Genomic DNA, 15,773 nt, shown 5'->3' with positions numbered 1-15,773 from the left:
AGGTCAGGTGGCACAGGTGAGGAGGTACAGGTGAGGAGGCACAGGTGAGGAGATGCAGGTGAGGTGGCACAGGTGAGGAGGTGCAGTTGAGGAGGTACAGGTGAGGAGGCACAGATGAGGAAGTACAGGTGAGGAGGTGCACATGAGGAGATGCAGGAGAAGTGGCACAGGTGAGGAGGTGCAGGTGAGGGGGTGCAGGTGAGGAGGTGCAGGTGAGGTGGTACAGGTGAGGAGGCACAGGTGAGGAGGCACAGGTGAGGAGGCGCAGGTGAGGAGACGCAGGTGAAGAGGCACAGGTGAGGAGGCGCAGATGAGGAAGTACAGGTGAGGAGGTGCAGGTGAGGAAACACAGGTGAGGAGGCGCAGGTGAGGAGGCACAGGTGAGGAGATGCAGGTGAGGTGGCACAGGTGAGGAGGTGCAGTTGAGGAGGTACAGGTGAGGAGGCACAGATGAGGAAGTACAGGTGAGGAGGTGCACATGAGGAGATGCAGGAGAAGTGGCACAGGTGAGGAGGTGCAGGTGAGGGGGTGCAGGTGAGGAGGTGCAGGTGAGGTGGTACAGGTGAGGAGGTGCAGGTGAGGAGGCACAGGTGAGGAGGCACAGGTGAGGAGGTACAGGTGAGGAGACGCAGGTGAAGAGGCACAGGTGAGGAGGCGCAGATGAGGAAGTACAGGTGAGGAGGTGCAGGTGAGGAAGCACAGGTGAGGAGGCACAGATGAGGAAGTACAGGTGAGGAGGTGCAGGTGAGGAGGCACAGGTGAGGAGACGCAGGTGAGGAGGCACAGGTGAGGAGGCGCAGGTGAGCAGGCGCAGGTGAGCAGGCACAGGTGAGCAGGCACAGGTGAGGAGGCACAGGTGAGGAAGCACAGGTGAGGAGGCACCCACTGCTTCCTCCTGGGCTTTGGTTGACCACCTTCCTTTGGAAATATCCCTTCTCTCTCTCTGATCCTACAGAAAGCTGCCTCAGCTCAAGACCTGGAAAGGTGTCCCCTCTTGTGTGAAATACTCTGCTCAGCACCATGCTACTAATATCTAGGAGCTAATTGTCCTAGTGCAGTCTCTTTGTCTCTCTCACTATGTCTTGACTGCTCAGGCACCTGGGACCACATCTCATACTCGTCTTTAAGCCTTGCAATGGCCTGCACAGTGCTGAGCACTGGAGATTGTCGATTAGTTTACAGTTAATGAATTAGAAAATAACAAGTAATAGAATAGAAACATGTTGCATTGAGCTTTTACCTTCACTGATGACTCAAAAGTCCCATGATTTTGTAGTATTTCTATTAGTAAGACTAATATTATGAGTATTATTTTCATTTTTCTGGCAACTATTTAGTTATGTCTAACAGAGCTCTGACTGGATAAGTATCAGGTCACAGAATATTTACCATGGGTTCATATGATGGAGTAAACCTGTGTCCCTCATGGGGGTTTTTAGCTAAAGCAGTAATTAGAGGTATCTGTAAGATGAACCCCTTAGCTAATTGTTAAGCTGTACCTGACGTCTCCCATGAAGACAAGCAGTCAGATCCTGACGTCTCCCATGGTGACAAGCAGTCACATCCTGACGTCTCCCATGAAGACGAGCAGTCAGATCCTGACATCTCCCGTGATGACGAACAGTCAGATCCTGAGGTCTCACATGGTAACGAGCAGTCAGATCCTGAGGTCTCCCATTATGACAAGCAGTCAGATCCTGAAATCCATGACGGTGACTTGTGAAAGTCTAATGGATATTCTGCAATGACGTGCCATGAGCCTCTGTCATTTCACCTCACCATCATGCCACAAATTACTACTCACAGCTGAGAGTTTAGACCTAGAAGGGGCAATAAAATTGAGTTCAAATACTGTATTAAGGGACTTGCCCAAAATTACATAATTCTTTTGTGTAAAGACCAAATTATACAAATCCTCAGATTCTGAGGTTGAAATTTCTTTTCCTATAACATGTTTCTTCAAACATAGCTGTATCCACATTTCACATCAAGCAGATCCAGGAAAAATGATGAATAATCAGGTAGCATGATATGGACACAAGGTCATGTGCAATCAAGGGTTCCGATAGAGCTATTAGGAAGAGCATGAGGCCCACGAGCAGTAGGAACATTGTTCTATGTATTTATTGGCCTTGTAACTATGGTTTAGAAGTGGTAGGGCTCCACAGAGGTAAACCTACAGGAAGATTTAAAAGAAGTAAAACTCCCAGCCTCAATGTGGTATCATCCCACCCTCAGCACCAGTGTCTCAATCTTGGCCTTCACACACATATCAAAAAACTTTCCACTTCTTGTAATACAAGAACTTTCAGATATGAAAAACCTTCTCAGGATTCTCTCTCCTCTGTGGCCTCTTCAGATTGGTATTGGAAGCCATGGGTTGATGTTACCTGGCTGAGGGGCTTATCAAGAAATGTCTCCTGGCCCCAGGTCCCTTTTGGTGTAAGTTAGCTTCTTCCCCTGTCCACACGCAGTCTCAGCCGGTCACTGACTATGTGATATCCTTTCTAATCACTTGGGTCCTACTGCAAAAACAAAACAACACAACATAGAGTAAATACATTATCGGGATGGCTAGCAATCATTGGACATTTTTCTCTGTTCATTACCCTGAAGAGCATAATGTACTCCCCCAATTCATTTTAAACAAAAAACCTTAGAATGTAATTAATGGAAGTACTCACTACTGTGGATTGAGTAGTTTTTGTATGTTGCCTTACCAGTTTGCTTAAAGGGGCAATGTCTTTCCTTATTCTCAACCTCTACAAAATATTGTACAGAGAACATGCTTAAAGAGTGTGTAATCCCAGCACTTTAAGAGGCTGAGGTAGGTGGATCGCTTGAGTCCAGAAGTTTGAGACCAGCCAGTGCAGCACCTGAGAGGAGCACAGAAACTAACACAACCATCACACACCTCAGGACACACACACCCCAGGACACACACACCCCTCACATACCTCAGGACACACACACCTCACACACCTCAGGACACATAGATAACCTCACACACCTCAGAGACCCACACACAACCGCTCACACAGCTCAGGACACACACAACCGCTCACACAGCTCAGGACACACACACAATCCTCACACACCTCAGGACCCACACTCCCACAGTTAGAATGACGCGCAGGGACAAAAGTGTCTCTGTTTCCTCTGTGTGGTAGTTTCTTCGTTCATTCACGACGTCGGTGTTTACTGCCTATTGCATGCCAGTGGCTTGCAGAACTATCCGGGTGACGCGCAGCACGAGCAGGCTCAGGGGAGCCCCAGGTGTGTTTTCCACAGGCAGCACGCGGATGAGAAGGACGGCCAGGGCTTAACAGGAACGTAGACTCTCGCTTACTCCTTATTCTCTTCTCTATCACAAAAATCACACTACAATTCAGATGGAGATGCATTTTGTGTAATGATGAAAATTTGAATCCTGTCTTCTATTTAAACTCACATATAGTATTTTCCCTTCATAAAAATTTTTTTCTAGTAAATAGTTTGATATCCAAAGAAAGTTTATGTTTCTTCAAGAACGTATGCTCAGAGAAATGAGCTCTTACTACACGTTGCGTATTGAAGACCTGACATTAAACACATGGTTTTTGTCAATGAGAAGGAGCAGTTTGACTCTCTCCAATGTCCTTTGTGGACGGATGGACTCCACTGACGAGCTTCTTTGTTCGAATTGCAGGTTTGGGATGTTTAATTATTATCTGAGCTGGTCCAGTGGTGACACTGAGTGAGACGCTCACGCCCCTTTAAGACAGAAAGTCCGTTGGAACCGTCTGCTGCTCCCTGGTCTCTGGAGATGAGGCAGGAGGACTTGGGGACAGCTGTGGAGACACGGCCCAGATGATCCGGTCCTGGCAGAAGTGACTGGCGGGGATCAGGTGAGGTGACGAGGTCTGGTGTTGGGGCTGAGGGAAGGGTCTTCCCCAGACTGAGGGGGTCACAAGTTTGGGGCCGAGGACACTGGGGTATCCCCTCGGAGGAGCGGGAAAGAAGGAGCTTTCTCAGGGCTGTGAGGACCGGGGACCCCCGCCCACTTCCGCAGACACTGTCCCAATCCCCGCGGGGAGGGAACGGCCAGGGATCCGCTTACTGGCAGGTCTTGCTCTTGACCTTCGATTCGCTTCCATCAGGAGACTCTCTTTTAAACAGCATTTCTGCGATCACTGTGGTTAAACTGTTCATTCTCAGGTTTGTATACAGTGAGAAGTTTATGAATAAACAGCAGGGGTTTCGTCGGGGGCCACTCGCTTCCTAAAACCGAGAGGGTGCGGCAGGGGTGGGAGCAGCTTTCAGAGAGGACCCTGCAGGCTTGCAGGAAGCTTTGCGTTTTCTCTTTTGTTTTAGTTTTCTGATTGCTGTGAGCTTCCTAGAACTGGCATAAATGCTGTACCTATAAAAAGGAGTTTCCTTTCCGCATCTTCACCATGAATTCACAAAAGACGTCCTGATGGTTCAAGACTCAGACCCAACACAGTGGTGGGTCTGTCTGTGCCCTCCAGTGGGTGCTGATCCAGTGGTGCCGGTTAAAGGGCTGAGAATTTCCTCAGGGTCGCACGTGACCATCCACTCACATCCCACTCACACCCGTGACCATTCCACTCATATCCCACTCACACCCACTCACACCGCACTCACATCCCACTCACACCCGCTCACACCCCACTCACATCCCACTCACACCCGTGACCATTCCACTCATATCCCACTCACACCCACTCACACCGCACTCACATCCCACTCACACCCGCTCACCCCCCCCTACTCCCACTCCCACCGGCCCCACTCACACCCGGACCATTCCCCTCGCCCATCCCCCATCCCACACCTCTCCCCCACCTGACACCCCACTCACATCCCACTCACACCCGTGACCATTCCACTCACATCCCACTCATACCCGAGACCATCCTGCTCACATCCGCTCACACCATTCACATTCCCCTCACACTTGCTCACACCCCACTCATATCCCACTCACACCCGAGACCATTCCACTCGCATCCCACTCACACCCGTGACCATTCCACTCACATCCCACTCATACCCCGAGACCATCCTGCTCACATCCGCTCACACCATTCACACTTCCCCTCACACTTGCTCACACCCCACTCATATCCCACTCACATCCCACTCACACCCCATTCACATCCCACTCACATCTCACTCACACCCACTCACACCCCACTCACACCCCACTCGCATCCCACTCACACCAGCTCACACCCCGCTCACACCCTTCTCTGGATGACCAGAGTGCATTAGGTGTCAGGCTGATCTAAGATCTAAAGCATTTTCCACGGAGGATGGTGGAGAGCCAGGTGTGGACGGCTCAGTCCCTCCGTCTGTGGATGGTGAGAGTGTGTTAGGTGTCAGGCTGATCTTCTAGGAACTGAAGTGTTTTCCATGGAGGATGGTGGAGAGCCAGGTGTGGACGGCTCAGTCCCTCCGTCTGTGGATGGTGAGAGTGTGTTAGGTGTCAGGCTGATCTTCTAGGAACTGAAGTGTTTTCCATGGAGGATGATGGAGAGCCAGGTGTGGACGGCTCAGTCCCTCCGTCTGTGGATGGTGAGAGTGTGTTAGGTGTCAGGCTGATCTTCTAGGAACTGAAGTGTTTTCCATGGAGGATGGTGGAGAGCCAGGTGTGGACGGCTCAGTCCCTCCGTCTGTGGATGGTGAGAGTGTGTTAGGTGTCAGGCTGATCTTCTAGGAACTGAAGTGTTTTCCATGGAGGATGATGGAGAGCCAGGTGTGGACGGCTCAGTCCCTCCGTCTGTGGATGGTGAGAGTGTGTTAGGTGTCAGGCTGATCTTCTAGGAACTGAAGTGTTTTCCATGGAGGATGGTGGAGAGCCAGGTGTGGACGGCTCAGTCCCTCCGTCTGTGGATGGTGAGAGTGTGTTAGGTGTCAGGCTGATCTTCTAGGAACTGAAGGGTTTTCCATGGAGGATGGTGGAGAGCCAGGTGTGGACGGCTCAGTCCCTCCGTCTGTGGATGGTGAGAGTGTGTTAGGTGTCAGGCTGATCTTCTAGGAACTGAAGTGTTTTCCACGGAGGATGGTGGAGAGCCAGGTGTGGACGGCTCAGTCCCTCCGTCTGTGGATGGTGAGAGTGTGTTAGGTGTCAGGCTGATCTTCTAGGAACTGAAGTGTTTTCCATGGAGGATGGTGGAGAGCCAGGTGTGGACGGCTCAGTCCCTCCGTCTGTGGATGGTGAGAGTGTGTTAGGTGTCAGGCTGATCTTCTAGGAACTGAAGTGTTTTACATGGAGGATGGTGGAGAGCCAGGTGTGGACGGCTCAGTCCCTCCGTCCGTGGTGTCCTTCCACCTGGTCAGCTTCGGGCTTGGGAATGTGCACAGGACCCCAGGGGAGAAGAGCAGCTGTTGTTCCTGCTTGCCCTTAGGTTGAGGCTGGGGCCTTCAGCCCACACTGAGTGGGTAAGGGGGGCTGCATTCAGATGTCGCCGTAGCTCTTCCCTTCCCAACCAGGATGCTGGAAGGTCAGCTCGAGGCCGGGGAGCCCACGGAGGGCACCCACCCAGAAGACCCATGCCCGGGAGCTGGGACTGCCATGGAGAAGACAGCTGCGGCAGCCGAGGTCCCCAGGGAGGATGGCAACGCCGGGGAGATGCCGGTGAGCTGACCTCTGTGGGGACAGAGTTAGTCCCACCAGGCAGGACCCTGATTCCTGTCCCTGAGGGCTGTCATTGGACTTTCCCTAGCCGGACCCCTGTAAGAATGAGCCACTCCGGGACACGGATGCTGAACTTCCTCTCCGAGGGGCACGTGGCTCTCTTCCCCTCTGCAACCTTCTCTCTTACTGGATGGGAGGCAGGATGGGGAATTAAAGAAAATAAATTAAAAAGTTAAAGAAAATTAACATTCCAGCTTTTCTCCTCTAATCTGGGAGAAGGCACCAGGCTTTAAAAACTTCATTAACGAAAATCAGAAGGTTGACATGCCTCACATCATCCCAGCAACCACCTTCCTCACCGGACCCTGGTGGACAGTGCTTGCTCTCACGAAAGTGCCACGGGTCCCTGTGGTCAGGGCCACACAATGCAGGGCTCACAATTCCACTTATTCTCAGAACCAGGCTGGAGGTTCTATGGTCCAGTCAAGACCAGCCTGGCCAACATGGCAAAGCCTCATCTCTAAGAAAAATACAAAAATTAGACAGGTGTGGTGCTGGGCACCTGTAATCCCAGCTACTGAGGATGCTGAGGCACAAGAATTGCTTGAACCTGGGACGTGGAGTTTGCAGTAAGCTGAAATCATGCCACTGCACTCCAGCATGGTTGACAGAGCAGGACCATGTCTTAAAAAAAAAAAAAAAAAGAAGAAGGAAAAAGAATGCCAGCCTCTTATTGCCGTAGTAGTGTTTTAATAAAGAATCATAACTCACTGAACATCTATATCTGGTTATATCATGTAGACTAACACATGATAAACACTACTGAATAAGACTAAAGCTATAGCCAGGCATGGTAGCTCATGCCTGTAATCCCAGCACTTCGGGAGGCCGAGGCAGGTGGATCGCTTGAGCCCAGGAGTTTGAGACCAGGCTGGGCCACATGTTGAAACCCCATGTCTACTAAAAATACAAAAATTAGCCAAGTGTGGCGGCGCATGCCTGTAAGTCCCGTCTATTAGGGAGGCTGAGGCGAGAGAATCACTTGAGCTCATGAAGTTGAAGTGTCAGTGAGCCGAGATCCTGCCACTGCCCTCCAGCCTGGGGGACTGAGTGAGACCCTGCCTCAAAAAAAAAAAAAGAAAGGAAAAGAAGGAAAAAGACTGCGGTTGTCCTGTGTATCTCATTGGGTGTCTTTTTGTCCAGAGAGACGTTGGTCTTACACCAGAGAGGGCTTGAGTATTTTGCAGATAAATGCACCCATTGTGATATCTGAGAAGTCTTCTGCTGTTGTCTTCCCAATAACAGCCATTACAGCAGCAGATCACCAGACTCCACCAAAAGCTCCGGAGACAGGAGTCTCTGTGGGCTGATGTTCACAGAAAACTCCAGAATCATATAGATGCTTTGAGGAAGCAGAACCTGGAGCTGCGAGAAGAGCTGAGAGGTCTGCAGAGGCAGCAGTGGAAAGCCAGGAAGAAATCAGCAGCACGCCCACACACAGGGCGAGAATCACACACTCTGGTACCAAAAGTGCATTTGTGTTTTTGTGTCGTTTGCATTATGTAAAAATAGCGTCCCCGTAAAGATGTGGGCTTTATTGCTGGGTAACGTGGTATCACTCATGCTCCAGGTGGTGGTGGGTTCCCTATCTTTCCATCAACTCCATTTCCCATAAGTAATGATTAAAGAACTGGATACATCAGACCTCTCAGCTGGAGCTCCAGCAGACAGAAGCACAGCCGCCTCCATGCTGCGTGTCTCATGTCTAGAATTCTAAGACATCTCATGATGCCTCAGGACAACAGCAGCAGACCCTTACTGTGGACTTTACATGGGCTAGGTAGGGAGCTTTACCGTCTTACTCTCTACAACGACCCTATGAAATGGATATTATTACTAACTCCATCACAGTCAAGGGCTGGAGAACGCAGAGCTGGGATTCGAACCCAGACTGACTCCAGAGCCAGCTCAGGGGCCTGGTGTCCTTCTGTTCATCCACTAGGACAGCTGTGTAGAATGCGATAGAGACCTGTTGAAATGGGAAAAGTTCCCTTGTCCTCGTCGCAGGGTGTGCGATGCAGGTGTGGCTCGCTGCCTCAGTGTCCCACTGCTCAAACCTCTAGGGGAGCGTAGAGACCGCCAGGCTGTGCAGCTCCGAACCCATGGCAGTGTCTTGGGGTGAGTGTTTACAGTTGAAGCCCGAGTGGACGTGTGTTACAGGGTGTTCTTTCAGTTTAGCTGTCTGTAGGTGGCTTATGTTTATCAGCTCAATTAGACCCTCTGCCCTATCACTAGGACAGAGGGCTTTCTGTATCCCGGGTTCTTGCCTTGGGGTACTTGAAAAAAACAGATCACACGTGGGCTTAGAGGATGGGTGCAAGGTTTTTTATTGGGTGATGGTAGCTCTCAGCAGAAGGGGGAGCCAGGATGGAGATGGGGTGGGAAGGCGGTTTTCACCTGGAGTTGGGCAGCCCAGCGGCTGTGCTCTCCTCTGACCGCCCTGACCAATCTCAGTGTCATTCAGCCAGTCAATGGCTTGCTGGCATCTGCCAATGTATTCCTCTCGATGCCAGCCACTTGTGTCTCTGCCCGCTAGGGTCTTGGGGTTTTTATAGACACAAGATGGGAGTGTGGCAGGCCAGAGTGGTCTTGGGAAATGCAACATTTGGGCACGAAAGCAGAAATGCCTAGGTCCATGGGCACAGGCCCGGGGGTAGAGCCCTAGCCAGGGACCTGCCCTTCTCTACCCAGGACTTTCCTGCCCCAGTCCCATGTCATTGCCCTGCTCTATCCCAAAGGAAGAACCAGCATTCTCATGCTGAAGTAGTCAGTGCCTCCCAGCACCCGCCTGCCTTTATAGAACACTGAGCTTTCGAGTTTGATCACATGTGGCTCAAAGACCGAGCCTAAGAGAGTGTGAATGTGGCCAGTGTTACCACTGCCTTGTCTGGGTTCTGTTTCCCACACATGGGTCTAAACAGCTTGAATCATTAAAATTATACACACAGTAACGACACATGGAACCATGTGAACACCCTCCAAATGTAAGTGGAGATATTTCTCAGTGGGTTAAGAAAAGTACTGACATTTCCTATCTGCACTTATGGTGTGAACTTTTAAATCGGTACTTCCAGGACTTAGAATAGTTCCAATACAGCACAGTGATTACAACACACACACACACACACACACACACACACACACACACACACACACACACACACGCACCCACAGAATACATTCCAGAGGAGCCTGCTCTGTGGTCGGTTCTCCCAGCATGGCAAGAACAGCCACAAATTCCTCTACAAGAAATTATGGGAAATCTTGGAAGTTACTCCTACTCTTCGGGAGCTCTGGGAGAGCTTTTTCTCCATGGAGATGGCTTCTGTTGCCTCAGAAAGAAAGCGGGTTTAGCCTCTCAGCACAGCAAAGCGCCCAGTCCTTCGGTGGAAGGAAGAGTGGAAGCCAGTCAGGTTATTCCTCCATTAGAGGTAGAGAGGGGGAAATTGCCACAAATACTGGCGGGATTGTCTGCCTTCTGTGGGGAGACCCCGAAAAGACCCACAGGGATTTTTTCCTTGCATATACTGTATGCCATTTCCTAAAAAATAGTATCTACTGCCCCATTTGCATCATTGTACGTTGTTCGAAATGTTACCACGACAATAACCCCGAGAGTCAATGAAGTCTCATTCTGTCTTCACACTCCCTGCAGATTTATCTTTCTCTTATTTTGAGATTAGAGTTTGGTGAATTTCCAAATGTTTTTGATTCTGTGCATCGTACTGGCCACCATGGGGCTGTTTATGAGAAGAGGATCTATGCTCATAAGAGCAGACCTGATGTGAAGAAAGAGGACTGGATATATGAATTCCACACTTTAAATATGCGTAGGTGTATCTGTGTAGTTGCAGTTTTCGGGACTGAGTATCTAAAAGGCTGAGGCACAAGCACCCACGGAACGTGGGCACGGCTGTGTGGGTGAGCCACTCTGGATCGGGTGTTAAGGGTTCATTCATAGCAACTCTCTCCCCTTCTCACTCCCTCCTCCTCCTCAGAGGGGAGAGCAGGGAATAATTAAACATTCCAGACTGAACACACCTCCTCCCACCTGAAGGATGATGCTATTCCAGGTCAGTCTGCTGGTAACAGAGAAAATTGGGAATTTGCATTTCGAATCTTAGACAAGTTGTAGAGACAACCGTAGAAGGAGCATCACACTTTCCTCCTCCGTTACCACATTCCCCGTTGAAGACACAGGAGTCTAAAGGAAGATATGTTGGGTGTTGTTTATTCTGTGGCCTTTGGGAGCCTGTGATCATTTTGAAACAGGGAACCACGACAAGAAACACAAAGCAATCATGGGCTCCACAAAGGTTCCTTCGCAAACGTTGAGTGAGGGTTTCTGTTCTTATCAACGTGTTAGGGGGAAAACCCAGTCCAAGTTCCCCCACCTTGTACCCTAATATTTTCTAGGACATTCCAATTATTTTTGATTGTATTAAAATTCGAATTTATTTTCCCTTCGAAAATGTGAACATTTTCCCTGCGTTTTGTCTTTTAGGCATGGGAACCTGCTTTTGGAAACATTTCACCTCTGTCAGTTGATGAGGAGACGATGCCCAAATATGTTGGCCACAAGAGTCAGAGTGCCACTGTCCTGGGACAAAGATCGTCATCTAACAGCTTAACTCCTCCAAAGGTGACCCTTCATGCTTATCATCTCTAAAGAGCAGCAGAGGTTCTGTACGCACACACACACACCCCGTCAGCTCCTCACCACACAATCTCACCTCCCTGGGCGAGCGTGGTGCTCCCTGGAGTCCTGTGTTCTTCCAAGGACCCGGGTGCGTGCCTTTCAAACAAGATCCTAACCCACAGCACTTCCGCTGCAGAGCAGATTCCAAGTCCTCCCAGCGGCCTCCCTCTGAGCACTCACAGCAGCAAACGTCTGGCTGGGGCCAAGCGGACTTGAGGCTTTGTTTCCGTGGATGCCACCCATGGAGGCATGCGTGGTGCTCTCTCCACACACCGTGGCCCATGTGTTGCTTAACATTTTAAAATAATATGGTGGTTACTAATGCAAAAATATTCCCACATTTATTTTCAGCCAATGAGTTTAAAGACAGAAAGAATTAATGTGGGGACAACACCACCACAGGAAGATAGAGAGAAAGGTCCTCCCGGGAGACATCAAGACGGAAATCCGACACCCACTGGAAGGCCGACTCCCGGTGCAGAAAGACGGGGGGTGTCTGAAGATGGAAAGGTGACTTCGGAAACCTGGGTCACTCTACACTGGCCACATGGAAAATTCAGATTCAGATAAACTTCCACTTAGGTCTATTAAGAGTACTCAATTTGTTATTCAAAATAGACCTAGTATTAACCTAATTATGTTTTTATTTATGTATTAATATAAATTAATAAATAAATAACATTGTTTATTAACCTAAATATGTTTCTATAGATAAAACCTTGAATTTCTTCACACATGTCTTTAATGCTAAAAAACTGAACAACTTGAATTGGGTTTGAAAAATCAATTGCTTTCCCGAGCTCTGTAGTTGGTATATTTCTGCAGAGCCTTTAAAAGAATTGACCTGCCTTGCAGTGTGGAGTGCAGGGCTGTTGGGTGAGCCCTGGGTTCTTGCTGAAAATTGTGGATGGCTGAAGATGGCTTCCTGCTCCCAGCCTTTGGGCGCAAAGCATTGCCGGCTGCAGGGACCTTGTGACAAGGGGGGCCTCTGACTGTCGTTGCCCCAGGTTATGCACCCATCTTCCCGAAGTCCGCAGATCTCCAGTGGCAGAAAATCACCAGTGCAGGCTTCCCAGGCCGCTACACTGCAGGAGCAGATGGCAGCAGCTGGAGGAGCTGGTGAGCAGGGTCGGGGACTCCTGTTTCCATGCTTCCTGTAAAATGCAGGACTTTCTTGTCGATACGCGTGAGTAGAACATCCTACTACAGCAAGGACATGTCCTTCATGGAGCTGCCTCATTTCTGGCCACCTTTGCCTGATTCCCTTGTTGGGTCCTCACCTGGGAGTCTTGCCGGCACCCCCAACTGCCACTCCACACACAGCCCACGTGCTGGTGTCCAGGGGCTGTGGCTAGAGGTTCCGAATCCTACTGGCCACTTCTCTCTGAGCACACTCCTAGCAGAAGGCTGGGCCTGGGTGGCCTCAGGGGCTTTGTTCCCTTTTCTCCGTTTGCCTGCGCATGGCATTGCTGCCACCCTGATGGAGTGCCCTCTCATCTGGCACCTGCCTGGCCTCTTTCCCAAGCCCCAGCTCTGTCCATGCAGCTGTGGGTGCTTTCTGCATAGGGGGTCCCAGCAGGAGGAGCCAAGAGTGCCCCTGGGAGAGTCGGGAAAGAATTCCTTCCTCACGTTGCTGCCAGAAAATGACCATAGCAGCTTCAAGAACCCCGCAGGAACCTATCTTGGTAAAGAAACAGAGGCCTTGTAGTGGGCAAGCCTCAGGTGTGGTCCTTATGCACAACACAGCCCAACCCCGTGGGCACCACTCTCCCTGGGCTGCCTGGCACCTGGACTCCTTCCCATCCTTGGCCCAGGCCTGTGTGGCCCTGCAGGGCAGAGCCCAACACTGTTTTCCTCCCAGGTCTGCTCCCCAGGCCTCCTGTCCCCCAGGCTGCTCATGGCCTCTGCAGGGAGCTTCGTAGAGGTGAGGCTGGTGCCATCTGTCTGCTTCAGACCACCCCAAGCTCTGTGTGCCCTCACAGTGCCCTCTGCGCTCCTCTGCAGGGCAGGGAAGCCCTTCCCATCGGGTCTGCACCAGCCTGGTCACCTTGTTCCTGCCGCCCCTTTCTCTTCAGGCCCCCGGACAAGACCTCAGTTTACTTGCTGGTGCCGGGGAGAACCGGAGGCCTTGTCTCCCACACACCTGCTGGCACCTCTGCAACCTCCAGGCATCATCTCAGCTGCCAGTGAGGCCATCCTGGGGAAGCCGCCGCTGGTCCCTGGCTCTCCTGGAAGCCTGTGATGCTCCTTCACCACGGCCCTGTCCCTTCATAGGTCCCGTAAGCCAATGATGCAGGAATATGACTTTTCTCTCCTGTGTCTGCCTCCCGCAGGACCGGGGGAAGCTTCAGGCAGTGCCTTTCCATCCATGAATCACCTGATCCGTCAGAATACTCGAAAGAGAGTGAGGCCCAAGAAATACTGACTGAGTGTATTCATTAAAGAAGTAATGTTCCTTACAGGATCGCCTGTTGTTGAACTGACCTGACATGTGTATGGTGATCTCATGAACAAGAGAGAACCTGTTCACCCGTTCGCTTAAATTGGATTTAGCAATCGCATTAGGATAATGATATTTCCATAGTGTATATGCACTGTCCTTCTAAATTTAACTTTTTGCATTTTAGACGGAAGCTCATCAGTCTTAGAGAGTTCTGAAGGTGTATTTCTCAGCCACGTTCAAGCTGACGAGTTGACCGGTTCTTCCCCAAACATTGAAGAGCTGCAGGTAGGTGAGTTGAGTGGCTTCTGCGAGGGTGGCCGGCCCAGCTCCCCTCAGGGAGACCTGAGAAGGTGACTTTTTCGTCCTGGGGAAGTGAGATTCGGAGCGGGTGTCAAGAGACGGTTGCATCTTCCCATCTTCTCAACAAGAACAGAAAATTAAGATGATTCCAAATGTCTATTTCCTGACGTTCAGCTTTTCAAACAGAGACTTTTTTTTAAAGCTTTAAGTTGGTTGCATTTAGCACATAGTCAAACAAGATTAATATTTTTCATGACTTATGAGTGCCCCATGTCAAAATTTCATTTTTTATCTTTTTGGTTTACAGTTCTCAGTTGACATTAATAGACCCGAAGGCAAGAATAGCAAGCATACTTCTAAGCCCTAGCTCGTGGTCCACTTGTAACATGCTATATTTTACAAAAAAAAGTCTATAAAATGAAATTATTTTCTCTATGGCAGGAAATTTGGGCTGTGAACTTACGTATGATGTAAAAGTAGGCACCTGGCGGGGAAGTCTCAGAACACGGGTCCCGCTTGTTTTCTGTTCTCCTGTGAAAAGCCCACATTCTGTTCTGCCTTTTCTGACATCTTCAGTGGGGGGACGAGTAGGAACATCTTTCTTAGGGTTTTGTTTTGTTTGGGGATCCAGCTAACGAGTTCACCTGGAAGCCTCAGGGCCAATGATCTGCATTTAGAAAGCGTGGCAGCCACCGCAGGTGGTGTCTCTGTGTGCTGTTTGTATCAGGTGTTGAATGGGGCAGTTGTCACTGTGGCCACCCTGACCCCAGGGCAAACATACAAGTAGGAGATAAGCACTTTAATAAAACACAAAACATGGTTTTGTTTTATGTCAACACCAAAGTCCTGGCGCTGACTGTCCGGGGCTCAGCCGCGCCCACCAACTTACAGGCAGAGGCTGCAAAATGCCAGGGCGAGGTGCATTTCTCCCGCCTCATACTGCAGTGTTCATGGAGACCACGGGAGACTAGGATTATGCTCTTTCTGCAGAATCTTCCTGTAAACCCACCACCTTCCCTAGAAACAGCACAGCCCATGGACACTAAGATGAAAAAGGAGGAAGTACAGGAAGAAAAACGACATCCAAATGGCAAGGCAGATGACGGCCGGTGGTCCAGTTTCCCCGAGTCAATTTCCAGGAGCTCTGCATGCTGCTCCCTCCAGACAGGCCACGGGTCCTGACCTGGAGGCCAGACATTTCTAGCATTGTTGACTGCCAGTTTATTTCCAGTAAATAAAGCAATACACTTTTCAGGAGGAAAATTTGTTTTAAATACTTAAAAATTCCCCAAAAGTATAGCCTCAAGTATCTTCCAGCCACCACATTTTAGCCCTTGAGGAGAGCTCAGTTCCGGAAGGACACATCAAGGTGGCGGTGGTCGGCATTGACTCAGGAAGGGGTCAGAAGAGGCACCGGCTGCGGCTGCAGCCACGGTGTTTTGTGAGCTCCGAGGAGACCCAGTCCTGCTTGGGACAGCACATCATCGCTCCTTCTTCAGCTCAACAGGTGGTTCATCTCGTGCCTCTTGTTGGCCTATTAGAAACTGGAAGTCAGCCTCATGCTTGCTTTGCTGAGTGAACTCTGCCTCAGTGAAGGCGAATTTATGTCTTGCAAGCGCATAAAGCATTTG

At 50.2% G+C, this 15,773-nt stretch overlaps 1 protein-coding gene across 1 annotated transcript; it reads left to right on the top strand.

Moving 5' to 3' along the window:
* The first annotated feature begins 3,702 nt into the window (after window positions 1-3,702).
* On the top strand, window positions 3,703-11,981 carry LOC115896998 (T-complex protein 10A homolog). Its single transcript, XM_030929479.1, has 5 exons — window positions 3,703-3,887; window positions 6,496-6,640; window positions 7,946-8,161; window positions 11,205-11,342; window positions 11,751-11,981. Exons 2-5 carry the CDS (start codon window positions 6,497-6,499, stop codon window positions 11,967-11,969), a joined length of 717 nt encoding a protein of 238 aa, XP_030785339.1. The 5' UTR covers window positions 3,703-3,887; window position 6,496; the 3' UTR covers window positions 11,970-11,981.
* Window positions 11,982-15,773: the final 3,792 nt, after the last annotated feature.

This window comes from Rhinopithecus roxellana, chromosome 4 (assembly GCF_007565055.1).
Source record: "Rhinopithecus roxellana isolate Shanxi Qingling chromosome 4, ASM756505v1, whole genome shotgun sequence".
Lineage (NCBI taxonomy): Eukaryota > Metazoa > Chordata > Mammalia > Primates > Cercopithecidae > Rhinopithecus > Rhinopithecus roxellana.
The sequence above is the reverse complement of the archived record's forward strand: the minus strand, read 5'-3'. Positions and strand labels throughout refer to the sequence as shown.

What these genes read in the sequence shown, in the direction of transcription:
- LOC115896998 (XM_030929479.1), top strand. Translation starts at nt 6,497, where the DNA reads ATGCTGGAAGGTCAGCTCGAGGCCGGGGAGCCCACGGAGGGCACCCAC. An exon ending in GCAACGCCGGGGAGATGCCG is followed by an intron (nt 6,641 to 7,945) that starts GTGAGCTGACCT and finishes TCCCAATAACAG; the next exon opens with CCATTACAGCAGCAGATCAC. An exon ending in GGCGAGAATCACACACTCTG is followed by an intron (nt 8,162 to 11,204) that starts GTACCAAAAGTG and finishes TTTGTCTTTTAG; the next exon opens with GCATGGGAACCTGCTTTTGG.